This window comes from Diadema setosum, chromosome 5 (assembly GCF_964275005.1).
Source record: "Diadema setosum chromosome 5, eeDiaSeto1, whole genome shotgun sequence".
Lineage (NCBI taxonomy): Eukaryota > Metazoa > Echinodermata > Echinoidea > Diadematoida > Diadematidae > Diadema > Diadema setosum.
Window position 1 is genome coordinate 14534129 of NC_092689.1, and position 21588 is coordinate 14555716.

The 21588-nt window shown below is 41.1% G+C and overlaps 1 protein-coding gene across 2 annotated transcripts; it reads right to left on the bottom strand.

The window, feature by feature from the left end:
• Positions 1-1640: 1640 nt before the first annotated feature.
• LOC140229120 (regenerating islet-derived protein 3-gamma-like) lies at positions 1641-21099 on the bottom strand. 2 transcript variants are annotated; one of them, XM_072309386.1, is made up of 7 exons: positions 21018-21099; positions 8753-8910; positions 7918-8045; positions 5245-5327; positions 3342-3505; positions 2584-2742; positions 1641-1788 (listed from the first exon to the last, which is right to left on the bottom strand). In XM_072309386.1, exons 1-6 carry the CDS (start codon positions 21045-21047, stop codon positions 2595-2597), a joined length of 711 nt encoding a protein of 236 aa, XP_072165487.1. In that variant the 5' UTR covers positions 21048-21099; the 3' UTR covers positions 1641-1788; positions 2584-2594. The 2 variants fall into 2 exon arrangements, with proteins under 2 accessions (XP_072165487.1, XP_072165488.1); XM_072309387.1 differs by lacking the exon at positions 21018-21099 and adding an exon at positions 10162-10397.
• Between the last annotated feature and the right edge of the window lie 489 nt (positions 21100-21588).

The window sequence follows — 21588 nt, forward strand, 5'->3', positions numbered from 1 at the left end:
CAGTGTGGCAGGAAAAGGGCCCGAGGATTAGTTCAAATATTTTTATTGTTGAAAACTACCACCCACCATGTCTCCCCACTTCATTCTCACACAACACACACACGTACACACGTACACACAGACACACAGACACAGACGCACACTCAGACATGTTTTGATAGGACTAAATAAAGGACACTGACAGATTATCATTTAAACGCTAATACTGAGAACAGAACATTTACTTGAACAAACGCAGCATATGAATCTGATTTGGGGGTTGTTTTTTCCCTAACTTTTTCAAGACTTCAAACTTTTACACAACCATTATTTTCGCCATTCTATCTGGAAGAAACTATAATATGAAAGAGGGCACTAGAAATACAGTCCTGCGCAAAATAATCTGCTTTGAAGTAATTGAATGCAATTGAATGTGCTGGATGCCTGGCTTTCTAATAAAGTAGTTAAATTCAGGGTTTTGTTTTCTTTCAGAATCAAATTAAAGTCGCCAAAGCACATGCCTAAGAAAAAATATTATGTTTCGTATTCGAAGACATTATTTCAGATGCTAAACACAGTGTAACTAGGATATTGACTTTTTTCTTAGTTTATCCTTTGCTTTATTTTCTATTTTCTAGCCAGCTCTCATTATTGAAGAGGTAACTTGTCTGAGAAACTGTATTGTATTTACCGGTCACATTCTCAAAGTTGTTTACTTGTCATAAACAGCTAACAAACATCGTATGTGCTTGGTGAGCTTCCTAGCTCGTCCCCTTTATTTTTCTTTTCCATTTCACAATATTTGAATGACATTTTGAAATCATTTCAACATGTATATTGTGTTCAAATAACTTTACAAGTCTGTTATTTTCTCTCATCTTTTTGTTTCGTTATACCGATTATTGTCTACGTATTATCCTATACGTTGATTGTACCACATTGGTGTGTTTTTTTTTTTGTACAGTGTATATCATACGGACTTGCTGAAAAACAGCCTAACGGCTGAGTGCAAGTATTTTTACCCGTGTTTAAATAAAACAGACAAACAAGCAAACAAACAAACAATATGTATAAAGGAGACATCATACCACCGCATACGATGAGATATGATAATGTTGGATGAGATAAATTCTCGTGTGCGCCGTTTTAATCAACTTGTGTAAGTGAAATAAGTGGAAATTGGTCCAGCCACATTAATGCAAATTTCACTCAAACAAATTAATATTATGTTTTGTTTGTTTGATTTTTATTTTTTGTTTGTTTTTGGTTTAAGTTCCATTCTCAGATATTAAACGCCTCTAGTTTTTAAGTTTTGAATTAAAGTTTGCTTTAGATTAAGCAAAACCATCTGAGACACACTGGCATTTGCGAACGACGCATAAACTCTAGTTATTCTCGTGATACACGTTCAAGGGCACTCCATCGGACAAGAGTGTTAATGTGTTTCTTTATTGATTATGCAAAATTGTGAAATTGTACCTACAAGGAAAACTAAACACCATTATAATTTTGTATCATATACATTATATAATACATTATAATTACATAAAATTATCACATATGATCACATAAAAGTCATATATATATCTATATATATATATATATATATATATGTATATATTGTATATGTGTATATACATGAATATGCATCCACGGTCAGACGGTGTTGCATGCACTTCTATCGCTTTGTCGATTGGACAGGTCACTGTCTGTCCAAGGTTGGGGCTGGGGGGGGGGGGGGTTGCAACTGATGAGATCTGATCAGGTTGAAGGCTCTGGAAAACATGAGTTTATGGTGAACGCAAAGCCCTAAAGAAAGAGAGACAAAATGTAGAAAGAAATGAGACGTGAGTTGATATGAATATGTTCATCGTTGACGCATACAGAGGTAGGCTACGGTCACAACTCAGAGCAGCGACCGACCGATTGGCAGCCTGCTCGGTCTCCGATGAAATTTCGGCACCGCCAGGCAGTTTTTCTTTTGAGCTGGCGATCTGGCTGTAAAACCCGAGCGATGCCCGTGCGACGCCCTGTTGATTTCCCGTCGGCCACCTGTCGAATTTAGGTAAAATCTTTGCGAGATATAGGGGGATATTAGCCGCGCAGAATCCGAGCAGTCACCATGTGATGCCCCACTGGCGATGGAACGATCGGGCGGTTACTGCTCGAACACCGAGCGTACTTTGGGCGGCGAAGGAAAACTAGTCGATCGCCGCTGTTAACTCCATGATAAACCTTCAGCTGCGACCGACCTAAAAAAATTAGTGGTGCCCTGTCGATGCCCGACAGAAATTGACTGAAAACTCGCCAACCGGTCGCCGAACAGGCTGATTTTGGGGGTTGTGACCGTAGCCGTAGATAATCATTTCCCCATCTCAAAGCTGGATATTCAGTAATCAATAATTTGAAAATTAATCCCACGCAAGCCCTCCGGGCATGGTGGTATTGATTAAGCACATGAAATATTTTATTTGTTTGAAATCTCAGGACTAGTCTCTCACATAAAAGGTGGGGAAACATAAGATTATGGAGTGAGTTGGTACATTATGTAACACTTCTGTTTTTCGTGCACACACACAAATGAAAATACGTTTGGGTTATCACCGTCTTCTCTTCTATCCAACTTGGCGGGCCGGCATGCTGCAGACGGCTGGGCGCTTTCGGTAGCAGCATCCCATGTACATGCCAAACCTGTTCAGGACACCACAGTCATCACTGCTCGCAGACGGCGTTCTCCCACCGATCCATGAGAAGAACGTCAGACTGGATTCGGGAATATAAGGTGCAGAGAGTGGATTGTTGTTCACCCAAAACAGACCATTATGGAAATGTATTCAAATTTTAGGTATGTTCTGTTCACAAAACTTGCCTTAAACAACCACAAAGCTTTTCCTGAGGCTTGCCCCACCTATTAGCAACAACTAAGTGAATTCCTGCTTAACAGACATAAAGGAGGGGGGCAGGTGAATGAAATGAATGAACATGAATTGTAGTATATTACAGAAATGGTCTACTGACGTACCATCCTGGTCACGTGAGGTATGTACAAGCATTCTTTGTTTGAACACAATAAATTTCATAGGCAATCTTATGCACCATGTCGCTTTGAAAACGAGCGAAGTGCCTAAACAACTCAAAAAAAAAGAAAGACCATATTTACCAATGTGCACTTGACCTGACTCCGAAGTGGCTTATTGTTATCGTTCATGACTTGATTTCAAGAAAAGCTTTCACCCGTCCCAAAAGATTACTTTTTTTTCATGAATTTTATTATTTAAGATATGCCGACGTGAAGTTGATCGTTCTGCGTCGTTACAATGATTTGAAAGTTGGTGTTCGTTTGGCACCCGTCATTTTCTCACCTGTCGAGTGATGGAGACATAAACTGCCCTTCTTCAATGAGGTCGTGTAGGCCAAAGTAAACGCGTTCATGGGAATGACCCCCAGAGACGAGGAAAGATTGGAGGGCACGAAGATCGCCAGCACTATTGACTGGCGCCAGGGACGCACCGTCTTTGCGACATTCCTAAAGAGAAACAATTTAATCATGAGTGTCTGTTCACAATACTGTACTATGAAGGGTTTCCAAAAAAAACAAACAAAAAAAAAACAAAAAAAAAAAAAACCCACCAAAAACCAAACAAACAAACAAGCAAACAAAAGTCCTAATACAATACTCCCGACTGGATATTATTAACAACATATCCCGTTCCCCGTTATATGAGTGTAGTGCCAGTTTCAGTGTTATAGATCACCGATCATTTTGTCATTTCATTTTCATTTTGAAAATTCTGCATCCAAAACAAGCACTTACACAATATGAGGAACATAATTCATTTTTTTTTTACCCTAACTTCATTATGAAACAATGAATAGTATACATGCTGATTGTAAGATTCAGAGCAAGGCCACAGATATAATTATGGTTTCTGGGACGTGATGGCAGGAAGTATACGAGGGAAATGCTAAGTTTTGCAAACTATGCATTCGTCCTAGAAGTGACGGTGATAGAACAGGGCATCAAAGGGCAAAATCAGTGACTGTTTAACTTCATCTTCTCAGGGCGCATTAAGTATTGTCTATTGACATCTGTTTGGTTTGACATAGATTTTCGGTGAAAGTCTGTAACTTTCTGTAAAATTCCGGACAGTGCTGTACTGGGAGTCGACACGGATTTTAGTTAAAATTTTAGACATTAGTCGAAATCTTGATCAAACTTTGCAAAATTCGTCGCTTGTATTGAGAGTGGTATTTATTCAAAAGTTTGTTTCCCAAAGCGTCTTTGAGCACATACCTATGAACACCACATCTGCACACAAAACGAGCGAATTCGAATATCGATTTGGATATAGGTGGGCGCAGCGGGGACAGCGGGGAGGCCGTTTCTTTAAATGCCCATTTATATTCGTTGAATACGGCGTTTCGATATAAGAGCGAAACTTCTTCAAAATTACAAATTGATTTACAGCCATCCCCGCAAACGTATTAGGTCAGGCGCAGTATTGCCTAAAAATGTCTGGCATGTTGTGCTCAACAGGTAGGCTGGACATCTCGGTGCACGGAACCTACGTTCATTTCGTGAACTGGTCATTCTGCTCTATTAACTCTTTATGTGCCACGTTCGCACGCCTGACTCGACGGCGCGGCGTGCCAATTAACGTCATATATTCTGCTTAAACACACAAACCCGCCCAAACCGATCGATATATCGTCAAATGCCACAGTGCAAGGAAAGCGTTTCTCGTGATTCTATTCTTGATACTTGTAGCTGCCATTTCATGTGGTGATTGACTTTGAAGCGGTGTTTCCTACTTGAGTTGAGAGTAAATTCTAAGTTTCTATCGCTGTTTTGTGTACAAAAGTCATGCTTTTACATTAATGAAGCTACTAATCATTTGAAAGAAAAAAAAAGATTTGTCATATTACAATTAACATCAAAGCAAATCTTGACATTTTCTCTACAACTTTGCTCATTGCATGTCCAGGGTAACACAAATCTGTAAGAGTTACATAGATTTGAAAAAAAAGAATGTTTCCCGAAGCATGACTACGTTGCTGTCTCAGAATAATCATGATAATGTGGCACACAGGAGATTTACTATCTACACCTGGGCACATAAAGAGTTAATGTAGCAATTTGGTGACTGTGTACCAGCGTGTTCGATTTAGAACAATTCTCTGTTGACACATCTCTAGTAAAAAAAAAAAAAACAAAACGAAAAAAAAACTGAAAAAAAAAGCTTCGGGATTAATTTCCATGCAAACCTTTTCTTGGGCCTGCCAGCTTCTTGATACGTCTTGGAACTTGAAGCACGTACCAGAGTGCTCAGAATAGCCTCGTTTACATCCTGGTGGAAAGAACAATGTGGAACAACCGTAACTTCATACTACTCAACTGAACACACTTTCGCACAGACATGAAAATGGACATAATAGGAGTATTGCGGTAACAGCGGATGAGATCCTTGACTTTTAGATCTGATCCCGGAGTTCGAATGCGCCAAAAACCTACTGCTTTAGACAAAATGTTTGGTCGGTGGTTGGTTTGGTTTGTTGGTCTTTAAAAAATACGGAAGATGTCCCTCTAGACAACGGCGTAGCCAGGATTTCATCTTGGGGGGGGGGGGGGTGGTTAGTCTGCGAGGGAGCGAAGCGACCGAGCCCGAGCGAGCGGAGCGAGCGAGGGGGGGGGGGGGAGGGTGTGGGAGGGGGGTGTCCCCCCTCCCACGGTAAGAACTTTTTGCATTTTGATGTTGCAAATGGTGCAATTTGATGCATGTTTTTGCGCGTTTTATCGACGTGAAACAGTCCCACTTGTTTAAGGTAGCATTTTATTTTGATGTAGATTATTATTGAACAATTTGCCTATAAAACGGTATGTTTTAAATACATTTCTTGTTACATGTATTAATTTTTTTCACTGAATATCATGAACGAGACTGAACCCGAGCAAGCGGAGCGAGCGAGGGGGGAGGGGAGGGTGTGGGAGGGGGTGTCTCCCCTCCCACGGTGAGAACTTTTTGCATTTTGATGTTGCAAATGGTGCGATTTGATGCATGTTTTTGCGTGTTTTAACGAGTTGAAACAGCCTCACTAGTTGAAGGTTGCAGTATACTTTGATGTAGATTATCATTGAACAATTTGCCTATAATATGATATAATTTCGATACACTTCTTGTATTAATTCTTTTCACTGAATATCATGTACGCGACTGAACCCGAGCGAGCGGAGCGAGCGAGGGGGAGGGGAGGGTGTGTGAGGGGGGTGTCCCCCCTCCCACGGTGAGAACTTTTTGCATTTTGATGTTGCAAATGGTGCAATTTGATGCATGTTTTTGCGTGTTTACGAGTTGAAACAGCCCTACTTGTTTAAGGTAGCAGTATATTTTGATGTAGATTATTATTGAACATTTGCCTTTAAAATGGTATTATTTAAATACGCTTCTTGTATGAATTCTTTTCACTGAATATCATGAACGCGACTGAACCCGAGCGAGCGGAGCGAGCGAAGGGGGAGGGGATCAGGGTGTGAGAGGGGGGGGGGGGGGCCACGGTGAGAACTTTTTGCATTTTGATGTTGCAAATGGTGCAATTTGATGCATGTTTTTTGCGTGTTTTAACGAGTTGAAACAGTCCCACTGTTGTTTAAGGTTGCAGTATATTTTAGTGTAGATTATTATTTAACAATTTGCCTATAAAATGGTATCATATTAAATAATCTTCTTGTATTAATTCTTACACTGAATATCATGAACGCTGTCTGTTCAGCAATCAAACAGAAAAAGCATGCACACGAGGGTGTAGATAGGGGCATATCCCCTCCCACACGAAGGTGATTTTGCGTTCTCAGACCTGAAATTCAGCGATCTGGTGCAAATTTTTGGTGCAATACTTTTTCATCGAAGTGTTAAAATCACTGAATTTAGCTCTTATTCCGAATGTGCACCATCTGTGTGTATGTATAAAGTCTAGTGAGGTAGAGCTTATAGGGGAAGGGGTATTCCCCCTCCCGCTCGCGAAGCTTTTGCGTTTTTAGAATTGAAATAAAACGATCTGGGTATAGCCACAGTCTACTTCTATGCATGGCGGGGGGGGGGGGGCGAGCAGGGAGAAGGCTTGGGCGAGTGTTATCTCCATCCTTCCCTTCCGATGGAGCTTTTGCCTTTTTAAGGTTGAAATTGAGATATCTCGTATACGCATATTTGATGGAATCAACATTTGGGAAATCACAACAACAACAACAACAAAAAACCGATGGGGGGGGGGAATGAGGGAGGAAAGGGTCGATTAAAAGGGGAAATTCCCCTTATACATGAGGGAACCTTGAGTTTTCGGAATATAAGTGATAAGTCTTGTGCACTCAGAATTATTCATGATTTTTTGTAAATCTAAAAAGTGTACTAAGCTATAGGGAAAGAGGCACAGAGGGGGAGGGTTTGGGAGGTGGATACCCCCTCCCAAACACGAGAGATTTTGCATATTTTGAATTGAAATTCAACGATCTGGTGCACACTTTGAGTGAAATATTCAAAAAAATATCTTATTTGATGAAAGGTTGCAAAGGAGACCCGCTTCATGTGCATGCATACAGTATACACGCATTTCTTTTCCGCCTCCCAAATCCCCGGTCCAAATCTTAGGGGGGGGGGGGCGACCGCCCCCATCGCCCCCCCCCCCCCCCCCGGCTACGCCAGTGCCTCTAGACCAGGGTGTATTAACGTATTAGCACCTGAAAATGCCAAGGTAATTATGATGATGGCTGGAGCCTCTAGTGGAGAAGTAACAACACTGACGCGGCCACCTTAAAAATAATTCTATGAAGGACGTGTTATACAACAATACCTCAAATGGTTCCTTATTTCACGACATTTCCTATTATGAAATAGAATATGAATTGTATAGTTTTTCAATGAGATTTAGATGAGTGTTTTTGCTCACTTGATTCGCAAATGGCGGGTAGACTCTCGTAGCAGCACTTCGATTCCCATCCATGAGGTCCTACACTGACGCAGTCGAATCCGGCCGTGGTGTGTGGCTGTGACTTCGCCCAAGAAGAAAAGTCAAGACTGAAAGAAAGAAGGGCGTCTAATTTGCTCATAACTTTGCTATATCACGATATATCAAATTGATTAATTCATAAAACTTCTTACTGGAAAATATTGAGACAAAAAAAAAGGTTAAGAAATGCACCTTTTCGGCCGTTGCATGTCCTTTCCATTCAGTAAGGTCTTACTCTTCGTCGAGTCTGCCAGAAAATCATCCTTTTAGTGTGAAACATTAACATTCTTCGATTTCATTTAAGTGCCTGTCAACTAGTCTTTACTCATGTTATAATGTTTGATTTCATGATGACATGATATCATTTGGCTGGCTTAACCACTTTCTGACTTTTACAAAACAAAACGATACACAATGATCTAGCCTTTGCTTCCATTTTCGGACAAGATTCTGGTTTGTTTGTTTTTCCCGTACATATAACATTGATGAAGATATAGCATACAGTGGGCTTGACAAACATGACCATAAAAATGTCCATATCTCTATATAGGCAGGGGATCGGGGAGGGAATTGCAACGATAATCCGACATGATGCTCTTTATTTTACCACCATCCGATCCATTGCCTGAACAAATCCTTTCATGTACGGCATTACATCATTTTTGATTTGCTTTTTCTAATCAGCAATCAAGATTGGCAGGACGCATATGATGCTGTGAAATTACTATAATGTAGAGACAAGAAATGATACTAAAAAATTCATATTCGTAAATACCTTCGAAGAGACATCGTCTGGTATTTTCCTTCCTCCACCAAGTCATGGAGGCCTAGCCAAGACCTCTCCACGCCGTACAAGAGAGGGAACAGGCGCAGTGACGTCGAGCTACTCTGGTCGTCTGGTGAAGCCAAAATTCCACCCGCTCTTCGGCATCTCTGCACACATTGTATTCACAGAGGCATACAGTGGGAAATACTGGTACAAGGCATTATGGGTTATAAGACCTTATATACTGGCATAAGAAATTGTGCACTGGTATAAGTTAAAATAATTTCTACACACACACACACACACACACACACACACACACACACATATATATATATATACATATATATATATATATATATATATATATATATATATATATATATATACATATACGACATACATAATACTAAATAATGAATAATACTTCCCAATGGAAACCCGTTTTCTTTGCTCAAAGTTTTCACTATTTATCATTCATTTTTGGTCAGCTTTTCCTTTGTCTGTTTCACATATATATATGATGCACAGGTAATGACTGACATTTTGTCATACATTTTGTCATTACTGACCAGTAACCATTCAGGTAAAAGCATTTTTTTTTTCATATCAAGAATGTCGAACAGAGCGTTTGATTTTCCACTGATACTAGATTTACTCGTCTTTATACAGTTACTATTCATACGTTTGGAGAAACGTCTCCTTTCAGAAAAGCTCATATAACGTAACCAATATGTTCAGACCCTTTGCTTGTGACTTTGGCAACAAAAATCATTTTTGCGGTGGCTTTTAAGAAAAGATCAAAGTGTTTGAAGATTAACTCTTATTGGAAGCATGAAATGATTACATGCTTTGTATTACTGATGGTCTTTAACAGCGGCAATTTACAGGGCATAACACGTTGGCTACGGGTCTGATGATCAAAATTTGGAATCACACGCATGTACATGTCACTGACCACTGATCATTTTTTTTTTTTGGGGGGGGGGAGGCAGTGAAGGAATTTCCAAGAAGGAGACACATTTGTTAGTTCTTTGCATATATATATATATATATATGTGTGTGTGTGTGTGTGTGTGTGTGTGTGTGTATGTGTGTGTGCGTGACTGTGTAAGTTTTGATAACGGCTGTAAAATGGATAGGATTAACCTTTTCTTTTCACACGACTGTTTAAAAATATGGTTCACTACAGAACTACAGAGGTAGCTTGTTACAGCAAGGTCTTCTGGACCTGGAAATTTTGTTGTATGTGTGTACATGCATAATTATATAAATACATGTTTTATGTATGCTAAAGTATTGTAGCGCCCCACGTCTGATTTCAGGCCTGCTAGTATTCAGATACTCCTTACCTTTAAATGCAGCAAGTGTTATTTGTACAGGATGAATACTGATGTAAGCTATGCGTGATCACGTACCGTTGACTGTAGATGCATCTATAGGCATTCCCTTAGTGCAGTCGGTGCAGTCGACGTGTAGACCTATATAGCGAGTCTTTCTGGCCATCCTTAGAAATCAATTGTTATATATCTGTAATCTAACCGAATGAGGAGCATCCCTATATAAATTCTTGTAGTTAGATAGCTGGATTTAGGATGAATTGACGGCTCCATGTTGATATGACAAGCGTTAGACGGCAAATGAATACTGTACAGTACTTGAGCACTACGCGCAGCGCGTATTGTTCATTCATGATTGTTTCCGGAATGAAACTCATTTACATACGAGCTGCATTTGGATCCGTCAAACGTACTCTTAAATGTCTAAAATTGTTATTATAATGAAATAGTAGAATTTGAAGAGAGGTAAATGATATCAGTCAACGGCATTTTTGTTATGACTTCGGAGATATATGTATGTTTTCGTATGTTAGTGTGTAGTAACTTCGAAATTTGAGATTTTAATGTCATAAGTGTACGGTTATGCAGGGATTCGTGTCCGCGGAGAATGTGCACTGAAGTGAATTGTAATACGTTGTGTTTCTCGGATATTTTCACCTTTTCGGCTTATTATTGATTGCGCGGACAATAAGAATAAGGATAATCTACATGATATTGATAAAAATTGTATTTTCTTTCCAATGATGTATATCATACATCAGGTCTAAAGTTATATTTTAAGATAAAGGCAATTTTACGTCATCTAAATAGGACAAAATTGGCACGGATCGCCATTTTCGGGTAAGTGCACGCATTCTACGCGGATCGCGATCCGCGTAGTAGGGGTTTCCTACTACGTCCGCAATAAGCGTATATAAAGGGCAAATTTCAGTGTGAAAATCAGAAGGGGATGGGGTTACCGCCGTGAGCGGTCAAGGTGTAAACAACCCAATAAGCGGTCTGCTGACTGACATAGTCCAATGTAAGGAACAAAGTCAACCGCTGAGAGCGGTCTTTTATAATTATAGCTCAAAGAATAATTTAGCCCCCATAATAACTTAAGATATAGAAAGACAGGATTTTATAGTATGATGAGTATTCCATAGAGGTAGTTTAATTCTGTATATGATGTAACAGTGGCGATAAATTGGTTTGTAAAGATGAGTTAATAAATTGATGTTTAGTGTTATTTCACTTTGAATTCAAAGACAAATCTCTTCTGACTTTTCATTAGTGTGATTAAGTTACAAACATTGCGGTATACAACCTCTGAAACATCTTACGCATTCAGATTTCCCTTTACTTCAAGATCATATATTTTGATCGAAACGAACTTACTGTATTCATTTGGTGGATAGTGCCCCCTGTTATATTACGAGAATTACCTTCAAAGATTAGTTAAAGTCTTTCCGCTCGGGACTTAACAATCTTACACGCGGCCTGATTACACGATGAATCCTGACAAACGACAACACAAGACAGAACACGATACAACACTAGTCAAAGATGGTATAGGTGTCACTTCCGATCCTCCAATAATGATGAACGAGGAGAACAACGGCATGGACGACGAAGTAGAAGCGGGGAGCCGCCACACGTTTGGTGTCAGGAGTGGGATGAAGATAAAAGGGAAAAAGAGAGAAGATAAACGTGAATCCTCGTCAGAAGAGTCATCTGGTTCACGTTCCTCAAGACGAAGTTCAAAGAAGAAACAAAAAGATATTCAGCAAGAGATTTTGCTCCAACTAGATCAGCTAACCAAATTGATGGCAGAAATGATGCTCAAGTCATCCGAAAAATCTGACAAAAGAAGAACGAGAAGACGTGCTGGCTCCTCAACTACTACAGAAGAAATGTCAGATCAGTTGCCAAGTACTGACAGTGAGGTCATTTTCAACCAGAAAGGAAGCAAGATAACCTCACTCTACTTGCAAAATGCAAGTCCGACAAAACAAAGTAAAGAACACGAAGCAAATCGCCAAACAGGTCAAGAGAGAACTGTCAATGAACTAAGAAGAGACGAATCATTCTACGAAGATAACCAACGCATCAAAGAACTTGAGACACCTAACACTCGAGAAAGCCCTCAGAAGAAAATGCAAGAACAAATCAACCATCGACCGAAGATTATGCCCGACAAACATGACGGAAATTCAGACTGGAAGGAATATGTGTCTCACTTCGACACATGCCGTGAGATTAATGCGTGGTCAGATGATGAAGCGGCAAGATACCTCGCAGCAAGTCTGAGAGGACCCCCTCTACGACTTCTTGAAGAACAAAGAAATGCAAAATGGAGCTATGAAGAAATCAAAAGGAGACTGTCCACAAGATTTTCTTCTGCGAAGCAGGCAGAAAGTTATCTTCTCGAGCTGAGAAACCGCAAACGACGTCAAAATGAATCTCTACAGGAACTCGGAAGAAGTATTCGAGAATTGACAAGCCGGGCATACCCAGACTTCGATACCAAAGGTGTCGACAGATTGGCGAAAATTCATTTCGCTGATGCGATCATCAACCAAGACATAAGAACAGGCATTTTCCACGCAAAGGCTGAAACACTCGATGAAATGATCCAAGCAGCAATCACTACTGAAACATTTCTTCAAACTGAGATGCACCGCAGTGGATGGAAACGAAACACACACAATCGCGTACTAAACTCTGGAACAGAGTCCCCAGCTCAACAAAATATCGAACAGTTGATCAACAAGTCAGTTGACAAAGCAGTCGACCAAGCTGTGAAGAGAATCGAACAAAAACTGGCACAAAGCCCAAATCAGCCCCGACAGAACAATTCTGAAGTTAGCAGTCACACAACAAAAGCCGATGCCCAGTGTTTCTACTGCAACAAGAAAGGACACTTCAGAAGAGATTGCCGACAGAGAATGATCGACTTTCAGCAGAATAACAGAAATCAAGACAGGCTGCCTCCTCAGCCTCAAGGACGAGAACATCATGGACAGCTAAACGACCGATGGTCGCCCCACAGGGCCATGGTGCGGCCAGATGGAATAAATTAGATGAGGCCCCCGAAACACATGCTTCTAGCAGTTCAAACAAAACTAGCTATGTTCCCAGTATTGATCCAAGCGTTGAAGGTCTTTTTGTCCCTGCAGTAATTTACGGGAAAGAATACAAATTTCTGGTGGATACCGGAGCTACCGACTCGTATGTGTCTAGAAGAGTGTACGAAAGTATCAGTCAAGACAATAGACCGCCATTAGGAAGTGTAAATAAATCAGCTAAATTAGCTGACGGCTCTCACTTACCGATATATGGTCAAGCTTGTTTTGAGTTAACTATCGGTCCAAATAAGGGTAAGAGGAAAATGTTGGTAGCAGATGTCAGTAATGATGGAATCATTGGTCTAGATAACTTAACAGACATGGGAGCCAAATTAGATCTAAGTGCGTTTCAACTAACCACTCACTGGGGAGCGGTCGATTGTAAGAAGGAAGATGGTGAAGCATTCTTCTGCCGTATACAGGCAGTTGAAACAAGCACAATACCAGCTGGTCATGAAATGGTAATTCTTGGTACAATCAACGAAAGAATCAAACCTGAAACGCTCGGATTAATAGAGTCTGGAACAGCTAGAAATCAGTTGTCAAAGAAAGGATTACTAGTAGCTAGAACACTAATTAGGACGCAAGAAGAATTAGTGCCAGTTAGGATATTTAATCCCTCGAACTCAAACAAGGTCATCCAGAAGAATACCCCCATTGCATCGATGACGCTTGTAGATGAAGATGATGTAAAAGAAGAACTAGAAGATTCTCCACTCAAAGATAGGGAGATACCTGATCATTTGATGGACTTACTTGAAAGAAGTACGGAAGACATACCAAGCCAGTACCACCAAGATGTGGTGAGTTTGCTCATTGAATTTGAAGACGTCTTTTCACGATCAGACAGTGACATTGGAAGAACTGATATTGTTCAGCACAAGATTGACACAGGAACACAGCGACCAATCAAACAGAGACCACGTAAGCATCCACTAGGACAGAGAGATGAAATTAAGAAGCAAGTTCAAGAGTTGTTGAAGAAAGGTCTCATAGAACCAACCGACAGTCCATGGGCTTCAAATATAGTACTGGTAAAGAAGAAAGATGGAACTCAGAGATTCTGTGTCGATTACAGGCACCTCAACGCAGCTACAGTTAAAGATGCTTACCCCCTACCTCGAATCGACGAAACTTTAGACGCACTGTCTGGAGCACAGTGGTTTTCAACACTAGACCTGGCTAGTGGATACTGGCAAGTAGGACTAGACGAAGATGCTAAAGCAAAGTCAGCGTTCTTAGCAGATAATGGATTGTACACTTGGAATGTAATGCCATTTGGTCTCTGCAACGCCCCCGCAACCTTTGAAAGACTAATGGACAAAGTACTCGCAGGACTGCATTGGGAAACACTTCTGGTCTACTTAGACGATTTGATCATCTTTGGAAAGTCAATACCAGAAGAAATCAGCCGACTGCGACAGGTATTTCACCGACTACGACAAGCAAACTTGAAGTTAAAGCCAAGAAAATGTCACTTATTCAAGACTCAAGTATCCTACCTCGGACACGTGGTGTCAAACGAAGGCGTTTCAACCCAAGACGAGAAGATAGAAGCAGTCAAATCTTGGCCCACACCTAGGAATGTGAAAGAAGTTAGAAGTTTCTTAGGTCTTGCATCTTACTATAGACGCTTCGTAGAAGGCTTTGCAGGTGTCGCTAAGCCGCTTCATCAACTGACAGAGAAGGGTCGTGCCGGACAGTTCGTATGGAGTCCTGTCTGCCAGGCCGCATTTGATGAACTTAAACGAAGATTGATAACTGCACCGATCCTGGCATACCCTAGTCCCGAAGGAGAGTTCGTCCTGGATACGGATGCCAGCAAGGAAGGAATAGGTGGAGTTCTTTCTCAAGTGCAAGACGGAAAGGAAAGAGTCATTGCGTACGGTAGCAAAGTTCTGAGCAAGGCAGAACGAAATTACTGTGTAACTCGAAGGGAACTTCTAGCTGTAGTCACATATCTCAAACACTTCAAGCAATATCTCTACGGAAGACATGTTAGAGTTCGAACAGATCACGGAGCATTACGTTGGCTCATAAACTTCAAGCAACCAGAAGGTCAACTTGCACGATGGCTCGAGGTAATCGCTGCATATGACATTGAGATAGTCCACCGAGCAGGCAGGAGTCATGGGAACGCAGATGCCCTGTCAAGGAAACCCTGTCGCCAATGTGGAAGAGAATCTGAATGTGTGTTAGATGAGGAACACACAAGTCACACTTGTGTCATTCAGATGACAAATGACACCGAGAAGGCAGAAGTGAGACAAACCCAACTAGAAGATGCAAACATCAGACCAGTATTTGAAGCTGTGAAGAAGGGTACTAGACCAACGAAGGGAGAAGCTTCCTCGTGGTCCTTCAAGAGTAAAGTGTTACTTGAACATTGGGAGCAATTGGAAATTCGACAAGGAATTCTGTATCGGAAATGGGAGTCCGAAGATGGAAGGGAAGTGCGGTGGCGACTGGTGTTGCCAAAAGAGAAAATAGAAGAAGTTCTGAAAGAACTACACGCAGGTTCCTTAGCAGCTCATTTAGGAACGACAAAGACGTTGAAGAGTGTTCAACGGAGATATTACTGGGTAGGGATGAAGGCCGACGTGAGGTCGTTCATACGGAAATGCTCGGCGTGTGCCCGACGCAAAGGCCCAAGTAAGAAGAGAAGAGCACCCCTTCAGCAAAGGCTTAGTGGAAGCCCAATGGAGCGAATTGCGCTCGATATTCTCGGACCTCTCCCAGAAACTGACGACGGAAATAGATATGTGTTAGTCATAGGAGACTACTACACTAAATATGTCGAAGCTTATGCGATGCCTGATGAAACTGCAAGTACAATTGCGCGGATACTAGTTGAAGAATTTATTTGCAGATACGGGATTCCGATGGAGATTCACACTGATCAGGGAAGACAGTTTGAATCCAAGTTGTTCAAGGAAGTCTGCAAATTGTTGGGAATAAAGAAGACGAGAACCACGCCATTTAACCCGAAGTCTGATGGAATGGTGGAAAGATTTAACAGAACTTTGCTGAACATGCTAGTCACAATGTTGGATCCTGAGAAGCATCAACGTGACTGGGATAGACATGTTCCCTTCGCAACAGCAGCTTATCGAAGTACAGAGCACGAGACGACGAAAGAAAGCCCAAACATGATGATGTTTGGAAGAGAAGTACTTCATCCCTCAGATCTCTCTCTTGACTCGCCAAACCACGACGAAGAGACTGATTATGCCAAAGAACTACGAAGTAGAATGGGAAATATCTACTCGAAAGTAATGTCCAACAACGCAAGAAATCTCAGACGGCAAAAGCGGAACTATGACAAGAGGACAGCTGGAACTTCATACGAACCCGGAGGTTACGTCTGGTTAAAAAATGATCTAAGGAAGAAGGGTGTCAGCCCTAAGTTATCCTATGGATGGGACGGACCCTACAAAATAGTGACTAAACTGTCTGACGTCACGTACAGGCTTCAGGCCACCCCTCGTTCTAGACCGAAGATAGTACACTTTGACAGGACAAAGCCGTACGATGGACCCATACCCGACGACTGGGTACATGATTTGATAGAGGAACGTGTAACTTCAGGGCAAACATGTGGTTCCCAGGTCCAAGGTTCTAGTGTAGAGGTTGAAGAAGTTCCCCAAATCAATGATGAAACCTGCAGCCCCCCTCGTTATCCGAAAAGACAGAGAAAACCTCCAAACTACTTCTAATTCTAAGTGAAAGGACTAGGAATGGTTTTTAATTAAAAGTATTCATTATGGCAAACAGCTAGAATCCAAAATGGAGTGCGTATTCTCCTGTTACGCTGGATTTGTGTAAATTTTGTTTTCTTTATAGATGCGACCTAAGATGAGCCCACCGAGAGCAATTATGCCGTACTGGAATTGCCGGTATTGCACCTATAAGACGAAGAATCGGGAGGTTATTAGAGCCCATGAATCGTCACGACATGGAGCATTTGAGCCCAGAAGGAGGGTCCGAAGCCCTGCAACGACCGAAGAAAGACCACATTCCGCGCCGTCGAGTTCCAGATTTCCGCCCCCTCCCTTTCACCCCACCGTTCGACGCCACATCAGACGTCTGACTACACCGGACCTCTCTAATATGAGGAGAAAGCCCACGAGACCCCTGCCCCCTCATCGACGACCCGTCATCAGATCCCTAAGTCCATCACCCCCACGTGTCGTCGAACGGACATCAACACAGCCCGAAAAGGAGACACCCCCGCCCCGACCAAGTTCCCCCGGTCATTCTCCAACCACCCCTCCCCAAGTCCAACCCACGGAAATGGAAGTCCACGTCGACCCAGCTGTTCCAGAGGAGGACACACTCTCTTTGGCGCCTCCCGAACAGGCAGCAGAATGTACCGTAGACGACATTTCCACAGACTCATTCAGCACGGTTAGCACTCAAGCTGGGTCATTTGACCAAGGGACGGACGCGTCTACCCAGACCAAACACGTGGAAGAAGAGGAAAGGATTCAAGATATAATGGACCGCTGTAGGCGTGTGTGCCAGTCATCTGCTAGAGGGTCGGGATATCACCGCCAAGCCGAATCCCATATGTACTACCAAGCGCTGGGATCGGGAGAAGGCATTAGCCGGACAGTGGAGACCCTACACCTGCCGGACGGGAGCTTCTATACCCGGTACTCCTATCAAGTTTCTAAAAGGGCGGAAGCGAAGCAAGGGACCTCGCGATCCTAGAGAAGCGACGGAGTGCATGATACCGGCGATGATCTTATTATCGTGTTGAATCTCATGCATATGTCGACTGTCTTAATTCTCTTAATATCTTCCTATTCCTTCTCCATCTTTCTTACTTCTCTCTCTTCAATGAAATCGCATCATTGATATTATCGTGTTGAATCTCATGCATATGTTGACTGTCTTAATTCTCTTAATATCTTCCTATTCCTTCTCCATCTTTCTTACTTCTCTCTCTTCAATGAAATCGCATCATTGATATTATCGTGTTGAATCTCGTGCATATGTCGACTGTCTTAATTCTCTTAATAGCTTCCTATTCCTTCTCCATCTTTCTTACTTCTCTCTCTTCAATGAAATCGCATCATTGATATTATCGTGTTGAATCTCATGCATATGTTGACTGTCTTAATTCTCTTAATATCTTCCTATTCCTTCTCCATCTTTCTTACTTCTCTCTCTTCAATGAAATCGTATCATATATAAAAACATTGTAACGCCACTGGTCAATGTTTATTGGGTAGGTTCTACTTATTGTAAGTTTCTTGAGTATTGCTCTTTCGTGAAAACAGTTGAAGTTTTATCAAAACGTGTCTTCTTTGTAAGATGGCACACGTGGTTATATTTACGGGCAGACACAGATGCTACTTTTCGCAGCTCCAGTTTGAATGTTGATGATTGCAAGTGCTGATATTGATGATGAATGCATTGGCGGATGCCAATGATGTTGATGATAACACCTGTACATATGATCGTATAAATATTTCTCAATTCAGTGAAGAGAAGCATCTATAGATTCTCGTAAATGCCAGTTACCTTTTTAAATAAATAAGTTCGTTTTGACATTTTCTTAAACTTTCATCGTTGTTATGAATGACCATTTGACGCAAAATTGAGTATACTCGAGAATGTAGAATCCGTTAATATGCATGTTTAAGAAATGCGAGGACGCATTTTTATGGAGGAGGGGGCAGTGTAGCGCCCCACGTCTGATTTCAGGCCTGCTAGTATTCAGATACTCCTTACCTTTAAATGCAGCAAGTGTTATTTGTACAGGATGAATACTGATGTAAGCTATGCGTGATCACGTACCGTTGACTGTTGATGCATCTATAGGCATTCCCTTAGTGCAGTCGGTGCAGTCGACGTGTAGACCTATATAGCGAGTCTTTCTGGCCATCCTTAGAAATCAATTGTTATATATCTGTAATCTAACCGAATGAGGAGCATCCCTATATAAATTCTTGTAGTTAGATAGCTGGATTTAGGATGAATTGACGGCTCCATGTTGATATGACAAGCGTTAGACGGCAAATGAATACTGTACAGTACTTGAGCACTACGCGCAGCGCGTATTGTTCATTCATGATTGTTTCCGGAATGAAACTCATTTACATACGAGCTGCATTTGGATCCGTCAAACGTACTCTTAAATGTCTAAAATTGTTATTATAATGAAATAGTAGAATTTGAAGAGAGGTAAATGATATCAGTCAACGGCATTTTTGTTATGACTTCGGAGATATATGTATGTTTTCGTATGTTAGTGTGTAGTAACTTCGAAATTTGAGATTTTAATGTCATAAGTGTACGGTTATGCAGGGATTCGTGTCCGCGGAGAATGTGCACTGAAGTGAATTGTAATACGTTGTGTTTCTCGGATATTTTCACCTTTTCGGCTTATTATTGATTGCGCGGACAATAAGAATAAGGATAATCTACATGATATTGATAAAAATTGTATTTTCTTTCCAATGATGTATATCATACATCAGGTCTAAAGTTATATTTTAAGATAAAGGCAATTTTACGTCATCTAAATAGGACAAAATTGGCACGGATCGCCATTTTCGGGTAAGTGCACGCATTCTACGCGGATCGCGATCCGCGTAGTAGGGGTTTCCTACTACGTCCGCAATAAGCGTATATAAAGGGCAAATTTCAGTGTGAAAATCAGAAGGGGATGGGGTTACCGCCGTGAGCGGTCAAGGTGTAAACAACCCAATAAGCGGTCTGCTGACTGACATAGTCCAATGTAAGGAACAAAGTCAACCGCTGAGAGCGGTCTTTTATAATTATAGCTCAAAGAATAATTTAGCCCCCATAATAACTTAAGATATAGAAAGACAGGATTTTATAGTATGATGAGTATTCCATAGAGGTAGTTTAATTCTGTATATGATGTAACAGTGGCGATAAATTGGTTTGTAAAGATGAGTTAATAAATTGATGTTTAGTGTTATTTCACTTTGAATTCAAAGACAAATCTCTTCTGACTTTTCATTAGTGTGATTAAGTTACAAACATTGCGGTATACAACCTCTGAAACATCTTACGCATTCAGATTTCCCTTTACTTCAAGATCATATATTTTGATCGAAACGAACTTACTGTATTCATTTGGTGGATAGTGCCCCCTGTTATATTACGAGAATTACCTTCAAAGATTAGTTAAAGTCTTTCCGCTCGGGACTTAACAATCTTACACGCGGCCTGATTACACGATGAATCCTGACAAACGACAACACAAGACAGAACACGATACAACACTAGTCAAAGATGGTATAGGTGTCACTTCCGATCCTCCAATAATGATGAACGAGGAGAACAACGGCATGGACGACGAAGTAGAAGCGGGGGGCCGCCACAGTATATTCACACATATGGGTGTACATGGGTACCTTGATGTCCTTTTTGTGTCAGGCATCCCTTTGCATCGTGTTTTCAATGTACTTTATGATTATTATATTTGTTCATACATGTATGTAGTGATGTTAACATCATGTTTGTTGTATTTTACTGTTACAAAGACATTGTAAATTTCTTATACTCCGAAAGGGGTCTCTACAAATTGTTCAAATAAACTTCAAACTGCAAACTTCAAACTTCAAACTCAAAAGACTTTCTGCTCGAAATGTTGTGCCGTACCTGTGTGTCTGGTCAAGGCATTTTATCGGCCCTAATGGATGTGTCTTTCTCAAAAATCACAGGTGTGCAAATGGCTACATTGCAATGCCGGGGTAATTATCACGGCACTGTCCATTGGAATAGCGGTGATCTGGAGATGCTTCTGGGATATTATACAGAAAATGACATTACTGTTCTGTAACTTACCTCGCAGTGGCCCTTAAAGTCATCTGGCATCTCTTGGAAGCGGAGACAGCGTCCGTCGTAGGAAATAAATCCTGGTTGATCGCACTCTACACAATAGTGTTAGAAACAGTAAATTAAAACAAAAAGAAACAAATTAACAGGGTTCGTATCAATTAATTTCTTTTCCGAAGTACTGCACTGCGAAACAACCGGCAAATGTTGAAGACCTGGAAGAAGATCAATCAAGGCAATTAAAAAAAAAAAAAAAAAACTATATTTTTTTTTCTGTAATTTTCCATCATCCCATGAAATCTGTGAACTTGCAACGTATTTTGCTTATTACGTATACTTCTTGCTTGGGGTAAAGTTGCTTAATTCTAAAAGACGCGAGAAAATTCAAAGATGCTTACAAGCAATGATAAAAGAGATACTGTATCACAATAAATATCATCAAAGGGGAACTCACCCCAAAATATTATAATATATGGATTGAGTGAATGCAGGAATATTAGTAGAAGACATCATTAAAAGTTTGAGGAAAGACGGATAGTCCGTGGACCTCAGAAAACTACTACAGATCATGACATCACAT